At 40.4% G+C, this 25,452-nt stretch overlaps 1 protein-coding gene and 1 pseudogene across 2 annotated transcripts; one reads left to right on the top strand and one right to left on the bottom strand.

Annotated features, from left to right (window-relative positions):
- Positions 1-6,037: 6,037 nt before the first annotated feature.
- LOC309653523 (10 kDa heat shock protein, mitochondrial) lies at positions 6,038-6,900 on the top strand. Its single transcript, XM_082478456.1, has one exon. It carries the CDS (start codon positions 6,470-6,472, stop codon positions 6,776-6,778), a length of 309 nt encoding a protein of 102 aa, XP_082334582.1. The 5' UTR covers positions 6,038-6,469; the 3' UTR covers positions 6,779-6,900.
- A 4,711-nt stretch (positions 6,901-11,611) lies between these two features.
- Positions 11,612-21,103, bottom strand: LOC309653521 (cyclin-Y-like protein 1 pseudogene; annotated as a pseudogene). Its single transcript has 2 exons — positions 20,849-21,103; positions 11,612-11,712 (listed from the first exon to the last, which is right to left on the bottom strand). The product of its transcript is annotated as a cyclin-Y-like protein 1 pseudogene (transcript).
- Between the last annotated feature and the right edge of the window lie 4,349 nt (positions 21,104-25,452).

Below are 25,452 nucleotides of genomic sequence, written 5' to 3'. Positions count from 1 at the left end.
TATATTGCTAAGGTCATACTGTGGAGGAAAAAAAATACATTGTCATCACTGATTTTTATCATATCAGGCCTGAAGACATTTTTAAAAAGGGGTTAGCAAGGAGGGAAGACCTTCCAGAGGCCCAGTGGCCCCGAAATCCTCGAATTCAGAACAGTACCACATGGGTGCTTTCCCCCTTGTTTTAGGTTCTTCAGCTTTTAGCAAAATTAGGAGACCCAAAATGCTAGATATGCTGTTAGAAGGCATGTTTTGGTTGATTATTATAATATATAAATTATTACATATGTCCCCTGTCATTTGTCCTTCTACCCACAAAACCTTCTGTCCTGTACAAGTTATATCTATCTATACACATGCTTAAATTTAAGCCATATAGTAGTTTGTGTGTGGGGGTGTGTGTGTGTGTGTGTGGTTGTTTTGTTAGCCCCTGCATTTCAGTTGATTTAGTTCGCTATCCACCTACCCATCCGTTTTCCATTATTTCCCTAAAAGTAAATAATAAAAGTGCTCTATACCAAAATGATTTCAAATCACTTTTACATAATTATTAGAAAATTTAATAGCAAAATTTTATAGCCACAAAACTGATGATAGGTCTAGCTATCCTGAAATAAGCAGTGCTAATAAGACAGCATAATACTACACAGTATCCTATTAATGACAGGTATTTCCAAATTATTTTAAATAAAGTATTAACGAACAGATAGATACAAGTCCTTAGGTAGTCTTTTTTAAGTTACTATATTCCTAAGTTATTCACAGATGTTGTATATTAGGCAACAAAGGGGTTCTCTGGTTAAGTTATATGCTCCCCTTTGTTCTCAGTGTCTAAAATGAAACTCAAAATAATTGAGGGAAGGCAAATCTGAATTTTAGAATAGGTCTATAGAATCTTAGCACTTGTATAAAGGCCTGTAACACCGTTAGCATCAAAGATGGATACTTCTATAGTGCTTCCAAGTTTCATCTTCAAATTGATTTTAAAATCACAGCATTAGAAGTTTTATGATGGAAAGGACCACTGAACCGTAGATGACATTTAATTAAACCACCCATTTTACAGATAAGGGAACCAAGGCTTAAAACTGACTTACCTAAGGTCCCACTAATTATCAGAAGCAGTTCTCTTTCTCCTGCCCTCTAACCAAATAGTGGCTCCCAAGCTCAGCTGCACACTGGGATCATCTGAGAAGCTTTAAAAACTGCCTGGCTTCTGCTTCAAGATGTTCTGATTTAACCGGCACTGGGTATGACTTGGGCATCAGGACTGTTTTTAAAGATCCCCAGATGACTGCAGCGTGCAGCAAAGTTTAGGGATGAATGAGTTAGGGTTAAGATCGGAGAATCACTCGGGATGCTTTTGTCCATATAATCATGCTTCACATCATTCCCCATCTTGTCAACAGGTGTGTGTGCGTGGGTGAGAGAGAGACAGACAGACAGACAGACACACAGACACTGTGTCTTGGAGGCGGGGGCAGGCGGGTGGACTTTGTGCATCCAGAAACATATATCTTGAAAAGTTGCATAAGTGATTCTAATAAGGCTCACCTACCCCACTGAGAACAGCTACCCCACTGAAAACTAACCCCATGATAAACATTTTCAAAATCATTCCTAAAAGCCAATTGGCCCTATTAATTTTCTCAGTAAACCTTTATTTCACCAATAATGAATGTGATGAATGATCATTTCTAAAACTTCATGAGAGCAAATTAAAATTTACTGTACTTCCAAAAATTAGACTAGGTCGGGAAAAAAAAGGATGAAACCTTCTTGTCTGAGCAAGGTAAATCTTTTTTTTTTTTTTTTAATTTTATTTAATTTTACTTAATTTGGGATGCATGGGGTCTTTGTTACTGCGCGCGGGCTTTCTCTAGTTGCCAAGAGCGGGGGCTGCTCTTTGTCGTGGTGCGCGGCCTTCTCACTGTGGTGGCTTCTCTTGTTGCACGGCACGGGCTCTAGGTGCGTGGGCTTCAGTAGTTGCACACGGGCTCAGTAGTTGTGGCTCGCGGGCTCTACGGCACAGGCTCAGTAGTTGTGGCGCACGGGTTTAATTGCTCTGCGGCATGTGGGATCTTCCCAGACCAGGGCTCGAACCTGTGTCACCTGCGTTGGCAGGCAGATTCTTAAACCACTACACCACCAGGGAAGTCCCTGAGCAAGGTTTACTTTCAAAGTACTTTTGAATTATATACTGGACATCAGACTCTTTTGAATTCAAAAGAAGCTGCGACTCTAGCCAAAGTAGAGTGGTTTTTGTACCCACAGATTCAGTGTCTTGGCTGAAGAAAAACATTGAGTGATTATGTGATAAGTGCCCAAACTCAGGACTTTAGAGATGGGGCTCAGTTTTTGCTGAAACATGACTTGACTGCAACTATTATTGTAAGCAAGAGAGGAAAGTTACATTATTATGACTGTGAACTTGCTGTCTTTAATTAAAGTAGAAGTTACTGAGAATTTAAATAGCTAAAAAAAAAGCTGGCACATTAAAAACCAATTAAAAATACAATTAGCTTATAAAATTAAGACAACAAATAAAATTAAGGATAAGGACATTAATATTTTCAAATAGCATTTCCCAAACTGTGTTCTGGAAAATCAACATTCATATCCTAAGGAGATGTTAATGTTTCGTGGACAACCGCGAGGGAGGAGGCAAGAAGCTCTGCATCCCGTTTGGTTTTTTTCTCTTAAATAAGCTTGAAAGGTTCATCATTAGGGTGTTTTGAAAGTGCATCTCCAATTGTGGACTATGAGGTGCTCCCAGAAATTAAAGAATAGTTTCCATCATCATGACACTGTTCGTGTCTCCTTAAGTATAAGCCTGACCACAGCCATGTTTCCGAAACCTCACCTCTTTTATTGTTCTCTGCTGTGAGTGATACAGTGTGTTGGAGATATATATATATAAACAAAACTTAAATGTGTCTATTAAGTTAAAACCTCAGTTGAACAAATTTCATCTACAAAGAAATTAAGCTTGAGTGTGTATTTCTTAAGACTGGTTTGATATATTCTCCCCCTCTTTGGGGGACAGGAAGGAGAAGTAAAATTTCATACAGAAAGAGTGCAGGAAAAAAAAAAAAGCACAGTGGGATAAATCTGACAAACTCCAATTAAATTTAAATGCAGATTCGCTTTGGTGCCAGCAGGGGACAAGCTGTTCCTTCTTCTAAGAGCAGCTTCCAAAGTAGTGCACGTTGTTTGAGGACTACAACTCATACAGTAATAATTGTCTCTAGAAACAGCCAATCAAAAGCACCTCTCTTTCTCACTGTGTTCAACAATGGCTTAGCAACAGAAACGCGTCAAATAAAGATTTATACTTTTTCTGGGATTTCTTATTTGCTAACTGGCTTTCCCTTCTATCATGCGCTCTAAGATTAAAATGGAAACTGAAAATTCATATTTAGGTCCTTGAAATCAATCTATAGTTGACACCAGTTTTTTAACCTGATCACTGAAAAGGACAATTCAAATGAATGAACTTATGTATGGCTAGGATGCTTTTAGCGATAAGGGGGTCTGTCACTCAGCCCTTGGCAACCTACTTGTACTCACCATTTTACTGTGGTTCTAAGATTAGGCTGGCTGACCGTGCTGTCATCTAGAAATATTGTTGAGCATGAGCTATACTTTTTAGTAAGCTGCCCTGGAGATACCTGAAGGGGAAGGGAAATAGAAGAAAATGTCACAGTAAGTTAAACCTATCAAGTGTGTGTTTTTCCTCGGTTAAAATGTCAAACGATAAAGCATTAAGATTTTTCTTACACTCCATGAACTGCCTGAGTGTGATATCATGTGCAGCTCTATGGGAAACCTCTATACTCTGACTTCCACAGACGAGCTTTGAGAAATGGGTTATAAAATGCTGCCTTGATATAGTACCTATAATCAAACCTGGCAAGCACCTATTATAAATTACCTTTATAATAATGTAAAAAGTTTAGAATAAGATTTCAGGGTTTTTTCCTTAAGCAATGAAATGCAGCTGAGATTTCCTATTTCTATTCATTTACTACAATAAAACGTAATGCTTTATATAATACCGATGTAGGAGCATTTCACTGCAGTAAATGAACACCAATAATAAATGTTCAGGAGACAGTGTGACGAAACAAACGTTTTCCAATCAGAGGCTGGGCATGCCAGGGCTGCTCTATCACTAAAAAGCTGGGGGCCATAAGTCTCTCTGGGCCTCAATTTCCTTATCTGGAGGACAAAAAGGTACTGCTTAAAGATTCTCTCGCATCCAAAAAAAACGGATAAAACAACTCTGAGAATTTAACTTCTCACTTCATGTTTAAGTAAGACTGCCATTACATTACTCAAGTGAGAACCTCAGAGAATACTTGCCATTCATTTCAAAATTGTACTAGTTCTGTTCTACGTGTTATTTGACACTCCTGCCTCACCCATGCTGCTCTCTGCCTGCAATGCCTTTTTCTTCCTCCTGTCCCAGCAAGCTTGACCCCATCTGCCTCTAGGATCCCTTTGCCAGCAGGCACACCACAAAACTTCTCACTTTCTGCACACTCACACATCTAATTTACCAACTGTTCCATGGTCTCAGCTGCTTGCATAGTACCACCCTCTTAAGTAAACAAGCTTCTCCAGGTTAGGAAGATTCTTCTCCTACCTCCAGCTACTGAGCACAGAATCTGGGACAAATTAGGATTCGACAAGTGTTTGAGAAATTATTTAAGATCAGTTACAACTGGAGGTAAATCTTACTAAAGGTACAAATTCGTGAGAATTTATCTACAGTGGTGTTGGATAGGTGACAAAGAACTTTTTGAGACCCTCTAGAGAATGAACTATCTTTAAAACACTTTAGAAGTATCCATTTATTTGTGAAGAGCCCATGAACACGGCAATAGTCAAATACTAAAATGGCCTAAACTATGTTAGGACAACTCTCTTCCTTAAAGTAAGGCCAATAACCAAATCCCAATCACTGAAAGCCACTGGAAGGAAGAGTAGCATTCTTTAATACCACAGAATACGAACAATTTTAAAGCTGGGTTTTGGTTTTGGTTTTTGTTTGTTTACTAATTCAGATGAGCCTTCCTTCCTCCTATTCATATAAAATAGTTTTCACCATGCTGTCACACTCTCCCATCAATGTCCTCCACAAATACATGAAAGGTGAGGCAGGGAGAAAATCTAGTTGATGCTTTTTAAAATACAGAGCATTTAAATAAAAATTGCCAGTATCCAATAATCAGAAATATCCAAATGGCATATATAAAACACCATTTTGCTTGTTTCAGATGCTTTATGCAAAGCCACTTATTCCTTATTAACAAAAAGTTCTAGATGTAACATATTTGAAACAGTATCACTATTTGGAAGACTAATTTCTCCTTCAAGCTAGAAATGTTTTAAACTAAAACTCTGATATGGTCCTTAAGCTATTTGGTTAATGTGTAATTTTAGAATCTCAAAAAACAGATACAGCATGAAAAATGAAAATTCACTCATTCAAATACTTTGATTCTAAACGAAGCAGGTTATCTTTTAAGGTCACTACTATTAGGGTATAATATGACATACACTACACGTAATAAAAGTCAATTCTGACCAAAAATCTATATATATGAGGGGAATAAAAATAGTAAGGAAATGTACCAAAATATAGACTAGTTGGTAGAGCTTTGGGTGCTATTTATCCTGTTTTCCTCTATTAAAAACTTTTTTTTCTATTATGAATGTATATTGATTTGTCTTTGGAAATATTACTGCTAAAACATTTAAAATTTTTAATTAGATGTGCTCTATAATCCTATGGGGGCTCATTTAAGTTGTATCAGCAACTTACAGTCTACTGGCTCGATCCTACAAAAGAAACACTTCCACAGGCCTACTCCTGAAACTATTCAAACTTTCCAGCATCTAGTGTTCACTAAAGGATGGCAGAATTGAAGCCTCTGAGCAAAGCCTAGATATGTTAGCTGCCAGCAGATTACTTTCCTCTCATCTTGCTTGAAAATTTAAGATAACTGTCCCTTATGATTAAAGCTTTACCATTGCTGGCTCACAACCTCAATAAACTGCACTGACACACATAAGGGTATAAAATGCAAATACAAAAAAAAAAAAAAACAAGTAGCAAAAAACACTACTGACAGTTTAATGTTCATAGGTATTATTTCAATTGGTCACTGAAGAAGAGTATTTATCTTCATTCAGCACTAAGGACAAAATACATGGACTTTTACAATCTTTATAAGGGGAAAGGTTGCTTAGTAGACTGCAGGTTTAATGGTGAAGACTAGAAAATAATCATACCTAGGAGGCTAGTAAGTAACAACCCTCAAAGCTTATCATTAAAGGTCAAGTACCTGTTGAAATCCTGCCCCCACCCAATGACTCTTCCCATTGTGCCTACTGCCTCTGATTTTAACCCATTAAAAGAATAAAGCTGGAGAGAGCGAGAGTACGAAGTGCGGCAACCCGAGTCATGGCAGGACAGGCATTTAGAAAGTTTCTTCCCCTCTTTGACCGAGTATTAGTTGAAAGAAGTGCACCCGAAGTTGTAACCAAAGGAGGCATTATGCTTCCAGAAAAATCGCAAGGAAAAGTATTGCAAGCAATGGTAGTAGCTGTTGGATCAGGCTCTAAAGGAAAGGGTGGAGAGATTCAACCAGTTAGTGTGAAAGTTGGAGATAAAGTTCTTCTCCCAGAATATGGAGGCACCAAAGTAGTTCTAGATGACAAGGATTATTTCTTATTTAGAGATGGTGACATTCTTGGAAAATATGTCGACTAAAATAAGTCACTATTGAAATGGCATCACGTGAAGCTGCCCGTTCCCCCAATGGCATCACGTGAAGCTGCCACTGAAGTTCTGAAATCTTTCATCCTGTAAATAATTTCCGTGTTTCTTTTATAATAAAGTAATGATATCCAAACTAATGATATTCATTGTCTCTGAAATTTCGTTTTCTCTGTATTGATTTAAACATTCCCAAATAAAAGTATATAAATGAAAAAAAAAAAAAAAGAGAGAGAATAAAGCTGAAGTTCACTTTTTTCTTCCCCCTTTTCACAAGTTTTGGATACGTTTATTAAGAATCAATGACTTTCACTGAAAAGTCTGTAATACTCCATCTATGTTGCACATTAATGGACAATATGGTAGGGTGAGTGGTTTGAATAGAATTCATACTCAAGGCCTTAGTAGAAAAGTATAATATTCTAATTATAGGTATAATCAAAAATATTGTCTGAATTAATATCATTAATTATATTGCATTAAACTTCAAACTCAGAACCTATATTCAAAGAATAAATCTAAGTTTGAGTAGACTGACCACAAATCTATTTCCTCTCCCCCTTCTTTCAGATATCATCTCATTAGAATTAAAGGCATTTTTTAAAAAAGCTATACATAAGACAGGATAAACAGCAGATGATTTTTAATGTTTGAAAGGTGAAAAGACTAGATAAAGGAGTGGTAACTGACATGGCAGAACAGAGGAAGCACAACCTTGGTACCTACAGAGGCTGACTAGGACAGGAACAAGAAAACCAGTTTGTCTTACAGAACCCAAGGCAGGCTCAGAGTTCAGAGGCGTGGTCCCCAAATCCTTGCAGTGAGGCCCATCAGTTAACGAGTTGTCCAAGTGATGCTTCCAATTAGATCTTAACAGACAGCCAAGGACCATCACACGTTTGAGGGAAGCCCCCAACAAGTAAGAGATCAAAACAGGAAGAAGGAATGGGACTTCCCTGGTGGCGCAGTGGTTAAGAATCCGCCTGCCAATGCAGGGGACACGGGTTCGAGCCCTGGCCCAGAAAGATCCCACATACCACAGAGCAACTGAGCCCATGCGCCACAACTACTGAGCCTGCGCTCTAGAGCCCATGAGCCGCAACTACTGAAGCCCGCACGCCCTAGAGCCTGTGCTCCGCAACAAGAGAAGCCACTGCAATGAGAAGCCCACGCACCCAACAAAGAGTAGGCCCAGCTCACCGCAACCAGAGAAAGCCCACGTGCAGAAACCAAGACCCAATGCAGCCAAAAAATAAATAAATAAAATAAAATATAAGGACGCTTTAAAAAAAAACAAAACAAAACGGGAAGAAGGAATTGATGGGAGTGATAAAAACTCAGGAGCAAATGAAAACTTGAAATTGCATCAGTGAAAAAAAGAATGACAGGATATAAGAGAACTCTATAAATTGAAAATAAGGTAGACAAAACAATATATTCAATAGAAGGATTAGAGCACAGTCAAGGAAATCTCCAGGAAGCAGGACAAAAAGACAAAATGCAAAGCAGGAGGGGAAAAAAGTTAGCGATCTGGTAAGTCTAAGACTTCCAACATCTGAATAATAGGAACCTGGAAGAAAAAAACAGAATATCAAAGAAACACACAAAAAAGGTCTATACCAAACCAAATTATGAAATTTCAAAATCCCAGGGAGAGGGAAGGTACTAAAAGGTTCCCGAGAAGGAAGGGATGGGGGAAAATGACTAAAATCGGTAATGTACAATGTACCATACAATGTCAACAGGTTTAAGAGCAACAGTGTAAATGAGAAGATGAGAGGGAAATGTCTTTAGAACGGCAAAAATTAGTTTCAACTGAGAATTCTATACTTTATCAAATAGAAGGAGTTTCAGAGAGGCTAGATCTCTCTAAACTTTCTGCCCATGTGCCCTTTTCCCAGGAAAATGTGCTCCAGTAAAACAAGGAAGTATAACAAGACAAGAGGGAAACAGAATCTAGGACATAGGGGATCCAACATAAGAGAGCAGAGTTATGTGAGATCCCAGATGACTTCACACAGATATCCCAGGAAAAGAGGCATAGAGCAGGCCTAGGGGAACACTAGTCTATATGGGAGTAGGAAGACAAAAGATTGGGGCAAAGTGTCTCCAAGAAAAAAATGGAACAGATGTGGCTTAGTAGACGGAAAATAGTTTTCATAGGCATGTGACAAATGTTAAAACATTTGGGGAAAAAAATAGCTGTTAGAAAACAGGCAAGTGAATATAGTCAGGAAATTAATTCCACAGAAAAAATGAAGAATGTGAAAGCAGGGAGACCGGGCAGGGAGCTACTTACTGCATTTGGCTGTGTGAGATCACGTTGGCTAGGAAAAGGGGGATTGGGTTATCCTAGAGAAGTGCAGAAGTGCTCCAATTTCATTAATATTTAAGAAAAAGAATGAAGGGTGTACAAGGAGGAGGCACAGTCAGAGAACTATATGGCTCAGCAATGCACAATATTTGCAGAGTCGTAGTAATGTAAACATTGATTCTGATTTAATAAAAACTGATACATGTTGAGGGAACACAGGGAGGGAAATAACGTCATGGTGGAGCGAAGAAGCTCAGCTTTCACCTGCTATGACAAGAAGTCAATGGACAGTGCTAAAAATTAACTTACCTGTTATACTTTTATTACTTTGGTTAAAAAATAAGATCAAAAAAATAAGGCAAAAGAATTTAAGGCAGATCTTTATACTACAACCGTATTAGTGAAATTTAACGTAAATGTCAGAACCCTTAAAAAATGGGCACTACTAAGTCAAAGACTTTCCTGAATACATTTGATAATTAGGAAAATAGAGATTTAGAAAATCTACAAAAAAGAGGTCCATGCTAACAGTATTGGATCCATCATATTTTTAGGAATCATGGCAGACATATTTTTAATTCAAACTATTAATTTCTTAACTTTTCAACTGTTTACTTACATGGTTTAAATGGTTGCTCCTCCTCTTTTCCCGCACTAAGAATAAAAAAAATTAACTGATGAATTCTGATACAAATGCCATAGAAAAATAAAAGTAGTCACTAATTATCTGATGGATTACCAATAACACAATGAGATAGAATTCCATTCTATTTTTTAAAATAATTTCCAACAAAATATATAATTTAAATCACCCAGCAAGATGAGTCCTATAAATAAAATCTAAAAACTTAGTTTCACTTTTTTGACCTAATAGATATTCTGTATTAGGCACAAATGAAAGACTCCCCATTTACAAAAGAAAAGGACAAAGCAAATCAGGCCAGGTGAGAAACTTAGCTAATAAAAAAATGTACCTGCTGCATAGCTGAACTACTAGCCAGGAGTATTTTCTCAGTCTTCATTTACACACAGCTTACTTTAATTACCACAATCCACAGATGACGACTCTAAGAACCAGTTTCTGGCCAGGCACTCGTCTCCGAACGCACCAGGATCTCTGGAAGCATCCTGAACCACTTAATGGTAACCTACTCAAATACCTTACTGAAAAAATACACAACTGGAAAGTAACCTATGTTAAACGTAAATTTTAAAATGAGTGTGCTGACCTAAATGAACATATCTACAGCACACAAAACGGTTTTGCTCCAACAAAGGCCAGAAGAATAAAAGCCTGAAGAGGGTCTTAGGCCACACTCTTGCTCACATTGCCTCCTTTAACTCCAGACAGGCATCACAGGCACGGATTCCTTAAGGCTGAAGAGAGAGACAGGCATGGGACAGCTTTTCTTTTACTGTCTCCAGAGCCCCTCTACATGTGAGCAGCTCATGGCTCTGGAAGAAACTGAGAAATAGAGCAATCCTAACCAGAAAGGAGTGGCTCAAGTACACACACTAGAAAAATGCAAGTTAGAAACCCCAGGAGCTTCCAGGTTGGTGAGCATGTAGTACCCTTGCAGAGGGCATCAAAGCTCTGTGCCCTGTCCCCATGCCTGGCCCTATGCATCTCTTCCATCTGGCTGTTCCTGAGTTATATCCTTTTATAAAAACCAGTGATCTAACGGAAAAAAACCAAAAGCAAAACAACAACAACAAAAAACCAAACCTCCGTTTTTTATTGTGCTGCATCACTTTAAATATTATGGAATGTTCACTTCTTGTATTCCTGCTCTCGTAATCAACTGAAAAACTTGGTCACGTATGGCTTTTTAGCAAATAAACTAGGATTTAACATAACATTCAGGAAGACAAGCAGGCAAGCAGGAGTGCAAAAAATTCTACGGTTCTGATTCTCATCTTAAAACAAGGAGGACACAGGAAATGTATATGAGTTTCACATGCTGAGGATAATCTTCTGGAAAACCCCATATGGCATGTTGCTCTTATTACCCTGGCACAGCACTACATTAGGATGAGAAAGTTTTGAATAGCTTAAAAGTTCTGAGTAGCATAAATCTGGATGTGAGATAGGCTCGTCTGGTTGAACACTGTGTAAAACAGGGCCAAAATCACAAGGCTCAATTCCCACATATAACAACTGATTTTTCTGATTTGACCAAATGAAAACCTAACTGTGACCTAAACCCTATCATTTGTCTTTAACATATGTGCTCTTCGGAGCAAGGGGAAAAGGACAAAGTAGCATGGAGAAATAGACCACATCTAAATCATGTGGCCAGTTGACTATGTTGATAAAGAGGTGGCAAAATGTATAAACAGATAGTCTAAGTGTTCTCCTCCCTAAAACACTGACAACTAAAGGAAACTGTATCATCAACATATTAAAATAAGACAAGTGAATACATAAAAAAGTGAAACATTTAAACCACTGTAAGAGTTTTTCTAAATACCTCCTATAATACACAAAACAAAAACAGTTTTCACTCTTTTTCTCAGGGAAAAAAAAGCATTGCCTTACCATCTGTTTGAGATTTGCTCGGAAAAATGGTGCTTGCCCTTGGGTGGTCAGAAGGGTTTGGTTCCAAAGCTAAGTCTGTATAGGAAGAAGAGAAAAAGGTGTGGTGATTTAGTTGAGTAGAAAAATACATGATTTTAAAGATAGCTACACATTGATTGAAACCACTTATTAATAGTCTTGAGAAGAGCTTTTAGTAATGACAAAAAGGCAATTTTAGTAAAGGCACAATATAAAAATTCTATTGGGAAACAGCAAAATTGTAGAAACTCTCCATACATGTGGAGAAAAACCATGGCTATGTCTTAGACTTCTTTAACTTGCACCTAAATAATCTATGCCATTTTTAGATGAATCATATATGTGACTCCCCTCCTATTTATCAATTAAAAATTCAGTCACCCTCTTTTAAAGCTGATATTACTAGCACATTCCAGGAACAGTCTCAAGAAGCAAGTTATGCTGTGGCCAACTACTGTCAGATACCAGCTCAATATATCAAATATGCCAAAACGAAGTGAGTTGCTTTTGGCAAATGTTCTTCAGACAATCAAATGGCTAATTCTAACTCCATTCAACAAATGAACTCATTTCATTGGCTGTGGTTTATCTGGGGGCTATTCATCATGGCAGATTTAAGAGGACTACATAAAAGTTCAATGTTCTAATCTAGAGGAACACTTCCATGAGAGTGATTTTTAACTTTGCCCTCTATTTCCAAAGCTAAACTCACTTCTTCATTCCACGCTGCATGATTAATTTGGGGCTTCAATAAGAGTACTTTCTGGAGCAGATCATAGGGCTACTAGAAAAAAATTTTGGCCATACCTACACGAAAAGGTGGGTCTGCCTGTAGCCCACCTTGCACCAAGGTGGGATAGCGTCTTCTATTTAGGCAGAAATACAAAACAAGCACAAGCTACCACACAGGATAGTAAGGTTGTTGTTTCAAACAAACAAACATAAAAGCCCTATGACACTTCCTCAGCAAAGTCCATCTCAAACCATTTAACCAATCTTTTAAGAAACTGGACCAAGATTCAGATAAAGAGTAATGGTTAAGGCAATTATTTCCCAAACCACATAATAACTGATCTGTTTTTGAAAGATGGCTTTGATGGTCAAAGTGAAATACAAATATATCCCTGCCTCTTAGAGAATCCAAAGAATACACACATTGATATATTAAAAACTAATTAGTCTAGTAGTGAATTCTGTCTAACCCAGCATTTCACAAATGTATCTACCTAGAATCCCCTTTTCCCACCCAGAAAGAATGTGGCACGAACAGTAATTTTGGACTTCCCGTTTTAACAGGAATCTGAGCCATCCATTTTAATGTCATTGCCAGCACTAGTAATTTACAGAGCTAAACCAACTGCTTTGTTCTTCATGAAAATTCCTTCACTGAATTTGAAGTTTATCAAGCTGCTTTTGGAGAAAATATTCTATTCAACATTTTTATGTAAAAGACCCATACAATTATTTTAAAGTTTTTTTCTCCTACATATTTGAAAAATTAAGACAATGGGAAAATAAATTATTTCAGCTGTACACAAAATGGCAGGCAGAGACTTTCACAGCTGCCTCTAACCTATAGCTTCCGAAAGAATTCATGACTACTTACCTATACCAAAAAGAAAGTAAATAGACTACATTTGAATCTAAAAAATAAGCAGAAATGTTTGCAAAGTAGCTGTCTTATTTATCAGTGTCTATGGCATGGTAAAACTTAACAATTTTCAATGGAAGTCCAGGAAAATTAAGTGCCAGAATCAAAGAGAAGCAAGCTTTAACACACACACACACACACACACACACACACACACACACACACACACACACACACACACACAGCCGCCAAACCAAGATGTGCTACTACAGATCTAAATACAAAAGTCAAGAAGGCTGGGATAAAAGAAATGACAACATGCAAAAAAAAAAAAGTAAACTTAGCCCAAGTGACCAGAAAAAAGCTGGCACTCTCCCTACTCTATCCTAGGGGGTTCAAAGGTAGGCACAGGATCCAGGAACGGCCAATCAATCACAGCTGTCCTGGGGCTTGCCAAGAAAAGAGAAAGGCAGAACTGTACTCTAGGATCCTTAGCTAGTCTTGAGCTGCTGGACACTCCCCTTGCTATCATGAGGGGAAAGGCTTTTCAGGAGACATCAACAGAGGAGAGCAGAACTGAGGAGATCATTTAACTCCTGGGTCAAGTAGTGCTTAACTCTGTGATGTTCTTTTAACTTGCAACTGAAGGAGACCTGGTTAATCAGCAGTACTGATGATCACACTAAAGGTGGGGAAAGGTAAAAGTCACTTGCTCATTCCTTTATCAAATATCATGAACAAAAATCTGCATGAGACAAAACGATGCTCTGTTTAAAAGTTACACACAACCATTCACAATCATTAACACACAATGATTCACAACTGTTACTTTTAGTTGCTTTTCTTATACGTTAAAAAAAGCTCTAATTAGTGTACAATTTATGTCTTCTTGTTACTAACAAGCGCTCTCCACCCCACTGTTGCATATTTATTGTTTAATGAATACACACTGGCCCATCAAGTGTTATTCCTATACTGGACTTAGCCAATCCCCTATTGCTGGGGATTGGTGCTTACAAAGTTCTATTCTTAAAATATTATGAGGAAAATCTTTATGTACATAGTTTTTTAAAATAATGGTTTTATCTCCTTAGCAAAGATCTTCGGAAGTGGAATGACTAAGCCAAAAGGTTAGATCACTTTCACGGCTCCATGTACAATGCTAAATTGCTTCCTAAAGAAGGTGGGGGGCACATTAGGGTATAATGCTACCAATCATGACATTTTGATTTCCTACCCTTGCTTTGGATACTTGAAAAAAAAAAAAAAAATTCCTACTGATATGAATGAGGAACCTCACTGTAGATCTAATTTGTATTTCTTCTGATTACACAGTTTGACCATTTTCCCACAGTTATCAGTGTTATTTCCACTTTGGTGAGTTGGCCTATCATTTGAATGTACTGTAAACACCAGGGCCCTACTGCTGTCAGTTTGCATGAGGTTTTCAGAAAATATTAATCTTTTGTTTATAGCCTATATAACTAACAATTTTCTATATAACTTGCACTTTTTGCTAATGAAAAATACCACATCACTATCTTATAGAATGGACATGTGAGCCATTAGACAGTAAACTCATACATACACACAATATTTCTGCACTTCCCATGAACTATCTTCCCAAGAGCCTAAGGAGACTATGATAAAACCTACCACACTCTTCACTATCACAAAGGTAAGACTGCCAACTATTAAGCAAAGCTTTACCACCCACCATCCCTCTCATCCCTCTCCCCACCACATGCACACACAGTAATTTAGAGACTTCAGGGAATTACTGTGCATTCAGGAAATTACATGGATTCTTCCGAAAGTTATTTCTTTAGAAACCTCTAAGAATGTTTTACCCAGGAGAAATATTCTTGAGCTCATGATTAGGGGTTATGATTAAAACTGTATTTTAAGACCCATCATTTTTGTATTATCAATTTAAATTGCAACTTATTTGACAGCATGATAGGTCGATGTAGAAAAAGTATGATTAAAAAAAAATTAAACTCGGTCTTCATGTAAACATTCCTCAGAGGAAACCTGTAAAACACCACCGACACTGAGTACTGTTTTTCCTCCAATCTAAGATTCTACCAGTTGTTAAGATCCATCTCAATTGCAGTTGTTAAAAGTGTGAAAACATAGGCAACTTAGAACAAATGAAATGCATTACTGAAGGCTAAAAGTGTTAAAACTATGCTATCAAACTGTCGATAAATGATTTGTCCTTGTTAAAATATTAGAGGGAGAGGGAAGTGACCAAGAAAGCATCTGACAGAAGCAGCATATTTCAGAAAGCGATTAATATCGACATATTGATTTCAATATATTCCAAATAAACAGGAGATGTCAGCAGTTTCTGGGCCAACTGCTGAGCACCAGTTTACTTAACGGTAACCACTGCATTTACTGAACTGCCCTAGCATCCCTATACTGTGCAGTGTATTAGTTTTATGGCTCATAATACAAACATTACAATCTTTACAATTACCATGTAAACTGATGATTTCATCTCTTTGCGTCCACACTTTCCACCGCAGTCAGGGAGTTCCTGCCAGCCAGCCCTGAGCTGGGCTGCCTCACCAGCGGGTACACAGCAGGCTCCTGCACCTGCCAGGCTACTGCTCACCCAAGCCTTGATCCTGCTTTCCTAGCTTCTGACAATCCTGGCTTCCAAACTTCCCAGCTCTGGTTTCCAACTGCTTCTGTACCTGCCTCTACCCTGGTTCTCAGTTTTGCCTTATTTTAATCCTCAATCAGTGTTACAGTGATCATGACTGAGAGGTGACACATAGGTAAGTACACCTGGCTTTATATATTTCTAAAGAGCACTTTACTCAGTTTCTTGGACTTTTAAGAACCTTTCTGGGTTGCAAGTTACCTTCATTTCATTTCACATTACGCAGTGTTACTGTTTTAACTCTTAAGTTTTATTACTTTAATACACTAAAACAACAACAACAAAAAAGGCTGAGAAAAAAGGTAGTATTCCAAAGAAGCTCACATAATGTCAACAATAAATTCTGTTCCTATATGCCATGCATTTGGAATTTACAGTCCTACTCTCTATCAATACTCATTTTTAAAACCTTGGACAACTCAATTTATACCTAAGAGAAGAATTCCTACACTACCTAACTCAGAACATGGTGAGAATCAAATGAAATGCAAGAGCAATCTATATACTACAGCCTATTTTAGACCCTTATTAATATCGCTTTTTTGTTCAAGCCACTGTTGGCTCTCACCTGAGCTACCGCACCAGCCTCCTAACTGGTCTCCCTCTCTGCTTCCTTCCACCCTTACAGTCTATTCTCACACAGTAGCTGGTCTGATCTCCCTCCGCCCTCTCTACCCCCCTTCCCTTTTTCTAAGAATTAACATCATTCCCCTGCATATAATCCTTCAATGGTTTCCCATTACAATTAGACTAAAATTCATATTTTTTGGTCAAGGCCCACTAGGCATACAAGGTCTTAATCCCCCATATTCCTCCTGGCATTCATTCACTCAGCTGCAGCCACCCATCTTTCTGTCCTTGGCACGCATCAAGCATATTCCCTTCTTAGGAACTGCACAGAAGCCTCTTCTCCCACAGCCTCACACGGCTCTCTTAGGACTGCTCATGGGTCGCTTAAGGAGAGAAGCTGTCTTTAACCACCCCTTGTAAAACTGTCCTCCTCCCCAGCCCATTACCTTCATTTTCTTTCTTAGTGTTCTCACTACCTGATGTTATTCTTGTGTCGTCAGCCCCCAGGCACCTCTAGAAAGTAAGGACCTGAGTTAGGATACGGGTTTTGTCTTGTCTAACCACTGTTTGTCCTGCCTCTGGAATGGTGCCTAATAATCATGTTTCAGTGTACCCAAAACCAGTTAAGGTTTTCCCAATTTTCCCACATCATCTAAGATTTCTTCTAATGCTGTCTTTTGATGTGTCTGTCACCTAGGACCAGAGTTAATTTCAGATCTCTTAGAGTAGTAGTTTAGTTACTCAGAATCAAAGACACAAGACAGGTTACCAAGAACCACGAAAACCTAAAAGAGGAAATCTAATGTTCAGTGAAAAATCAATGGTAACTTTAATTTGGAAAAAGAACATTTAATGTTAAAATACCTTTACTACAAAATGACTCACCCTATGAATTTAATTAAGTCGTAAGACAAAGTGTACAATCAGAATGCTATAGGGAAGTATCAATACAATGCATCAGTTTTTATCTGTGTCCCCTGACTAAAGCATTATAATGGGATTATAAAAGATGCTCAACCATAAAGGCTGGGTAAATGAATTATGCTCCAAGGTTATTCGATGGCCCAGTAAACAGTTGGTAAAAGGCAGGCTGTAGAGCTATGCGCAGTTGCATGGAAATACATCACCCTGGAGCACTCTCTAGGTGTCAGCACGGTTCCAGGAGCTTCATGTCGTTACTTTTCTTTATAACAAAAAGTTACAAAGTGGCACATAAAGAACAATCCCATCTTTGTAAAATAAACACAATGTTATGTTTATATGCATACAAAAGGTTCAGGAAGAATCAACACCAAAATATTAATAAAAATTCTGGATATTCTGAGTGTGAGTGAAGGACTTTTCTGTGTTTTCTCAATCTTTCACATCAAATGTTCATTAATACTGTCACCAAAAAAAGGAAAGATCTGTTGCTCAGAGGTTTTTCCACATCATATTGCCAATTCCTTCCCTACCCACTCTTCAGGGGGATGGGAGGTAGGGGTCACTTGAGAGAGCACCTTTCACCAGAAAATTAGCAAAGCTCCTAAGGTCAGAACATAAAGGCTGTATGAAAAGTTGATGAATAAAAATAAAATCAGATAATAGGACCGTAGCATCTTCTTTTCTATTATGACTCTACCATCAGTTATATTAGATATACTGTTAAAGACAAAGTAGTAAAAAATTCTTTTGAGTCTATCTGAAATCTATACTACGTTCTTAGGAGTTACTTTTTTGAGATGGCTTGAAGAAATCATGTTCTTCTCCAATGTTTCTGAAGAACAAGACAGAGCATCATTTATGTACGATTTTCTCTAAGTAACCAAATAATTCTTCACTGTAGAAAAGCCAAAATGTTTTATATCTGAGTAGGTATTTCTCAGTTTCCAGGGAAACTGATACAAAATTGTCTGAAATAAAGACATGAAGAGCAAACTTCCAATGTGCCTGTACTTTATATTTGGTGTTCTGACCTTGTTTCTATGGAAACTTAATTAATAGGCAAATGCTGAAATTGAGGTTTCTCTTATCACTTTATCGAATGCCCCCCCAAAAAAGACAAATTGAAATGAAATTTTAACAATCATGTTAAACATAAAAAGGTAAATTCTGTACTCATGAACTCTATTTTTCCAGTTCCTGATTTAGCACTCCTTCCTTATCATACATAGTCGTATGCTAAATGCTTAGTACCTTACCTGCCCGCTTACCAGCTTCCCCTAATGTCCCTCTGTCCAGGGCATTCTCGGCTTCAATTGGATTTCACCAGAACAAACTCTTTAAATTATATCAACGTGTTTACCTGACTGATAAATTTAGGCTATTTCATGACTTCTACTTTTATTCATATCCATTGCAATGTATGTACAGACAGAGAATGGAGAGGTAAATGTTGCTTCTGAGTTGTGTACAATAAACTGGAATGGCAATAATCAAAACTGGAGTATGCTGAGATAGGCCTAACTTATGGATAAATTATAATAAAATATAAGGTGCACTCTAAACAGTTTCTTAAGCATCCCAAGAACTGAATTTGGCATATCTACCACCTCCCAAGTCTGTCTCTTTTGTTCAGTAGCTGTGTTACACAGTCATTTCAGATCTCTAAGTCTTGGCTTCTTCATCGGCAACAGAGGGAGAATATATACGGGCCTTATTTGTAGATGGAAGGGCCGAGTGAAATACACAAGAAAATGCATTGTAAATCTTAAAAGAATTCTATAAAGGTCCAATTTTCGTCTCTCATCCTACACTAGCCAACTACTAACTGTTTTTAAAAATCATTTAGAGGCTTACCTTATAGCAACAAGCAGAGCAGTTTTCACAAGTACTTACATGCTTTGTGTTTAAAGCTACAATTAATTCACATAATTTGTTCATTCTTTCACAATATCTAACGATTCTGAAAAGGGAGTACTTTCCACTTACAAAGCCACGTCCATCATAAGGGTGAATCCACAGGCTTCATTATTCTAACTTTTAAAGAAATTAAATAAACCCAACTAAAATTTAAATAGAAGAGCTGTAAGACATTTCGTCTATGAAATAATGAAATAATCTCTGGCATTTAAATGAAACAAATGGGCCAGTGGGGCTTTAACATCTTTATGATACAATGTTTTATACTTCAAAGAACAGTCTTTATTAAAGTGCCACTATGCTACCCAGAATTTTTTTTTTTTTTAACCTAGAGCCATCCCTTTCCAAAATTCTAGAGGCAAAAATCAAACATTTCCTCTCTTCTCTCTCTCCTCTCCTCCCCGACAACACCCACCCCCAGCCACTTAGTCTACAGAACTTTTACCTGAACATTCCTAAAGTTAAATAGTATTCTACTGGGGGGGGGGGGCGGAGGAGGAGGGAGCCATGGAGACATTTTTCTGCAGGATGGATGTGGTATGTTAACTCCCAAACCTTTATATTACAAATTACAATCTGAATTTGTTTTTTCTCCTTTGAAACTTCTGTCCAGCAGTCTCAGGAACCACCTCACCCCTCCCTTAGAACAGGCAACGTGCAAAAGAAGTCGGTTAAGGCTGTGCAACTGAAGACATACTTGTGTCAAAGTGGGAATTTAAAAGTAATCAGAACTCCATGGGGTCTCCTTTGGTAAAGAAAAAAAACCCAACAACTATTCTCTGCAGCCGTGGCAGTAACGTTTCACACCGTTCACAGTTATTTTAAGCCCCTCTCCCACCATTTTCTTTCCTATCGTGTTCAAATTATAGTTAGAAGGGATAAAGTAGCTTCTATCAGGGCGACTGAAAACATTAAAATCCAAAGAATTTTAGTTAAGAACACCACACTGACTCTGTCCATCTCTATTTTGAATTTAAATGACAAATCCTCTAATGTTTGTCTTAATTGTCTCGAGTATCAACTACCTTAAGGAATAGAAATCTGTCATCAGGCCCTTACCTAGTTCCTTCGCTTAGGTACCATCTGGATAGGGAGACGGGATGGATACGCCGAAGTTAGAGTATTTAAGTTTGCATTAAGAAAAGAGAGACTACACCAGAAAGTCTCTGCTAAGTCCCACGAGATGTTAAATAGAACCACGAACAGGAAGGGCCGCGGATTGGAGGGTCTCAGGCCGGGCTGGGAAATGGGAACGGGGGAAAGAATTGGGCATTCGGGTAGGGAAGAGGGAAGGAGACTGGCCGGACGCGACTGGTAAAGAATAAGGGGTGGGGACGCCAAGCAGAGCCAGCCTTCGTCCCCGGTGCCCAGCCCTGGGAGAGCCAACTCCGGGCAAGAAGGAGCCCTAGGCGGCGTCTCCCTCCCGGGGGACCCTGGGGGCGGCGGAGGCCAGAGGTAAGCCCGAGAGCAGACGGCGCCGACCCCGCGAGGGGCGAGGCGCGCCCGCCGCTTCTTACCTTCGGGCATCTCCCGGTCGCTGATGTGCTGCAGGTGGTGGCCTTCGCCACCTGCGAAATCCAACTCGGCGGGTTCCACGGTAGCCGCCGCCGGAGCTACTGCCACCGCATTCCCGGCCGCCGCCTTGTAGACCTCAGACTCGCAGTCCGGCTCCGCTGACCCCCTGCGCCGGCCCGACTTGGGGCTGGCATTGGGGGACAGGCAACAACACAGCGAGTTCCCCATGGGGCGCCTTCACTCCTCGCCGCCGCCGCCTCCGCTCGTCCCCCGACTCTGCCGAGCACAGAAGCCGCCCCCTCCCCCAACAATGGCGCGGCGGGCACTGGCAGCCCCGGGCTATGCCGGGGCTGTGCCGCACATGCAGACGCGACTTCGCCCGCCGCTCTCCTGTCCGCCCAGCCGCCGGGGCCCCGGGCAGGGGTACGGCCCCGGCCGCACCCCTGCCCAGCCGCTGGGCCCCGGGCAGGGGTCCGGCCCCGGCCGCACCCCCGCCGCTGCCTCCCCGGAACCAACTAGTCTGTGAGGGCGGTGACCAGACCCGCTTATTTAAAAGGGCTGGGAACCAGACAAGCGCTGAGACGCGCAGCCACTGAGGGAGAGAGCGCAGCCGGAGCTCCTCCTCCTTCCGCTGCCGCCTCCCGACTGAAAGTAGCTAGCCCGGCCGGCCCTTGCCTACCGGAATGTGTCCTTCGGTTACCTGGTTACGACGGACCAATCACGACCAGAGTTCCCTCCACGCGCCCTCCTCAGAGCGCAGGCATGTGACTCACAATGCCCCGCCCCCGCCCGCGGCTGCCCCGCCCCCCGAGCGGCGCGCCCCAGACTCTGGTTTCCATTCATCTCTCGCGCTCCGAGCTTTCCGGTCCTGCGGGAAGCGCCGCGGGAGTTTGTTAATCGAAGCCGTCCTGAGTCAGTGGGCTCTGTAGAAAGCCCCTGTTCGTAAAATGCCAGTTCAGTTAGCAACTCGCTTTCACTGGGTCCACAGTTGACTCATTTGATGTATTGCTCAACGAACTTAGTTTCACCCCAATTTTTGACCGTTTTTTATAACTGAATGCTCCTCCTGTCTTGCCTTCCAAAGAGTGTTAATTTCCGCCTACAGTTTAACCATAGCAACCCCCGGGGCCCTGGTCCTACTCTCAATAAAGAGCTGTGGCTGTGTCTTGAATGAGACTCGAGGACACGTCACCCCTCCACTTCCTCATCAGCAAATTAGGGACCAAACTCCCCCCTCCCACCTCTGAGGCGCTGGGATTCAGCAACTCGCTTTTCTCGCCTGTTGCTCTCTTCCACGGCAGGAGTTTCCAGGTTTCCCTACTTTAGCCAACAACAACGCATAAAGCACGATTTTCTCATACAAACTTGAGAGTCACAAAGTGAAGTACCACGGTCTTGATTTGATGAAGATGATAACGATAGTTAACATTTGGCAAACACTATGCGCCCGCCCCCGTTCCAAGTGAGGTACTCATTTAACCCTCGGGAACAAAATCCTCAGAAACCTTCATTTTACAGATTTTACAGACGCTAAGTCACGTTCCCAAGGTCACATGATTGCTCAGGGGTGTGGCCAGGATTTGATCCCTGATTGTGTGGATCCCCAAAGGCACCTTATTGTGATCATCAGAAAATAAAGGTCGAAGTCAAATTTGGTTGGAAGTGGCATAGTGTATCAGGATTTTCTTTTTTTAAGGAGGAACAATTTTTTGATGTGGATTTTAAAATACTTTCCCTTCATTCAACATTGATTAGTCCCTCCTACATGCCAGGCACCCGTGTGTGAAAAATAGTCCTGCCCTCAGTGACCTCAGGCACGGTGAGAAAACAAAGGCTTAGAAAGCCCAACAGTCTGAGGTCACACTGCTGCAAAGTACTTAAACCTGAAATTCAAACCTAGATCTATTAACCCCAAGTAGATGCTGGGGTAAAGAGCTTGGTTTTCTTCCCAGAAACATGAGAGCCATTGAATGTTGTGAAGTTAAGGAGTCACTATCAGGTGGTTTGTAGTGAGGTCACGCTTGAGAATAAGTAGGACTGATGGAAGCAACAAAACCCATTAAGAGACTTTATATTCATCTAAGAGAGGAGTGAGGGCTCAAACTAAAGGCAGTGGCAGAGATTGGAGTGGAGGGAAAGGATCTGAGGTCATCTGGGAGGTAGAATAGAAGTGCTCAGTGACTAGATATGGAGCGGGAAGGGGAAAAGAGAAGCAAAAATGGCTGCTAGGGTTCTGGCTTAGGGAACTATGTAGAGTGTGGTTACTTTTTCTTAGATAGTGCAGGAAAAGGAAGAGGTTTGGGAAGGAAGATCATTTTGGGTTCTGTTAAGCGGAACATGGAAATGGAGCTCTCTGGTTGAAAGTAAGCCTCTGCAGGCTAAGTCCATTTTGTGATATCCCAACTTATGTTTTCAAAAATAACACATTAGATTAACCAAGATGGCGGAGTAGAAGGACGTGCTCTCACTCCCTCTTGCGAGAGCACCAGAATCACAACTTGCTGCTGGACAATCATTGACAGGAAGACCCTGGACTTCACCAAGGAGGATACCCCACGTCCAAGGACAGAGGAGAAGCCACAGTGAGACGGTAGGAGGGGTGCAATCAGAGTAAAATCAAATCCCATAACTGCTGGGTGGGTGACTCACAGGCTGGTGAACACTTATACCACAGAAGTCCACCCACTGGAGTGAAGGTTCTGAGCCCCACGTCAGGCTTCCCAACCTGGGGGTCCGGCTACGGGAGGAGGAATTCCTAGAGAATCAGACTTTGAAGCCTAGTGGGAATTGATTGCAGGACTTTGACAGGACTGGGGGAAACAGAGACCCCACTCTTGGAGGGCACATACAAAGTAATGTGTGCATCGGGACCCAGGGGAAGGAGCAGTGACCCTGGGGGAGACTGAACCAGACCTACCTGCTGGTGTTGGGGGGTCTCCTGCAGAGGCGAGTGGTGGCTCTGTTTCACCGTGGGGATAAGGACACTGGCAGCCGAGGTTCTGGGAAGTTCTCCTTGGTGTGAGCCCTCCCAGAGTCTGCCATTAACCCCACCAAACAGCACGGGTAGGCTCCAGTGTTGGGTTGCCTCAGGCAAAACAACCAACAGGGAGGGAACCCAGCCCCACCCATCAACAGTCAAGTGGATTAAGGTTTTACTGAGCTCTGACCGCCACAGCAACAGTCAGCTCTACCCACCACCAGAGCCTCCCATCAAGCCTCTTAGATAGCCTCAACCACCAGAGGGCAGACAACAGAAGCAAGAAAAACTACAATCCTGCAGCCTGTGGACCAAAAACCACAGTTACAGAAAGATAGAGAAGATGAAAAGGCAGAGGGCTATGTACCAGATGAAGGAACAAGAAAAAAACCCAGAAAAACAACTAAATGAAGTGGAGATAGGCAACCTTCCAGAAAAAGAATTCAGAATAATGATAGTGAAGATGATCCAGGACCTCGGAATAAGAATGGAGGCAAAGATTGAGAAGATGCAAGAAATGATTAACAAAGACCTAGAAGAATTAAAGAACAAACAAACAGAGATGACCAATACAATAACTGAAATGAAAACTACACTAGAAGGAATCAATAGCAGAATAACTGAGGCAGAAGAAAGGATAAGTGACCTGGAAGACAGAATGGTGGAATTCACTGCTGTGGAACAGACTAAAGAAAAAAGAATGAAAAGAAATGAAGACAGCCTAAGAGACCTCTGGGACAACATTAAACGCAACAACATTCGCATTATAAGGGTCCCAGAAGGAGAAGAGAGAGAGAAAGGACCAGAGAAAATATTTGAAGAGATTATAGTCGAAAACTTCCCTAACATGAGAAAGGAAATAGCCACCCAAGTCCAGGAAGCGCAGAGAGTCCCATACAGAATAAACCCAAGGAGAAACACGCCGAGACACATAGTAATCAAAGTGGCAAAAATTAAAGACAAAGAAAAATTATTGAAAGCAGCAAGGGAAAAACGACAAATAACATACAAGGGAACTCCCATAAGGTTAACAGCTGATTTCTCAGCAGAAACTCTGCAAGCCAGAAGGGAGTGGCATGATATACTTAATGTGATGAAAGGGAAGAACCTACAACCAAGATTACTCTACCCGGCAAGGATCACATTTAGATTTGATGGAGAAATCAAAAGCTTTACAGACAAGCAAAAGCTAAGAGAATTCAGCACCACCAAACCAGCTCTACAACAAATGCTAAAGGAACTTCTCTAAGTGGGAAACACAAGAGAAGAAAAGGACCTACAAAAACAAACCCAAAACAATTAAGAAAATGGTCATAGGAACATACATATCGATAATTACCTTAAACGTGAATGGATTAAACGCCCCAACCAAAAGACATAGACTGGCTGAATGGATACAAAAACAAGACCCATATATATGCTGTCTACAAGAGACCCACTTTAGACCTAGGGACACATACAGACTGAAAGTGAGGGGATGGAAAAAGATATTCCATGCAAATGGAAATCAAAAGAAAGCTGGAGTAGCTATACTCATATCAGATAAAATAGACTTTAAAATAAAGAATGTTACAAGAGACAAGGAAGGACACTACATAATGATCCAGGGATCAATCCAAGAAGAAGATA

Source organism: Balaenoptera physalus (genome assembly GCF_965194825.1).
Source record: "Balaenoptera physalus genome assembly, contig: HAP1_SCAFFOLD_525, whole genome shotgun sequence".
Classification (NCBI taxonomy): Eukaryota; Metazoa; Chordata; class Mammalia; order Artiodactyla; family Balaenopteridae; genus Balaenoptera; species Balaenoptera physalus.
The sequence above is the reverse complement of the archived record's forward strand: the minus strand, read 5'-3'. Positions and strand labels throughout refer to the sequence as shown.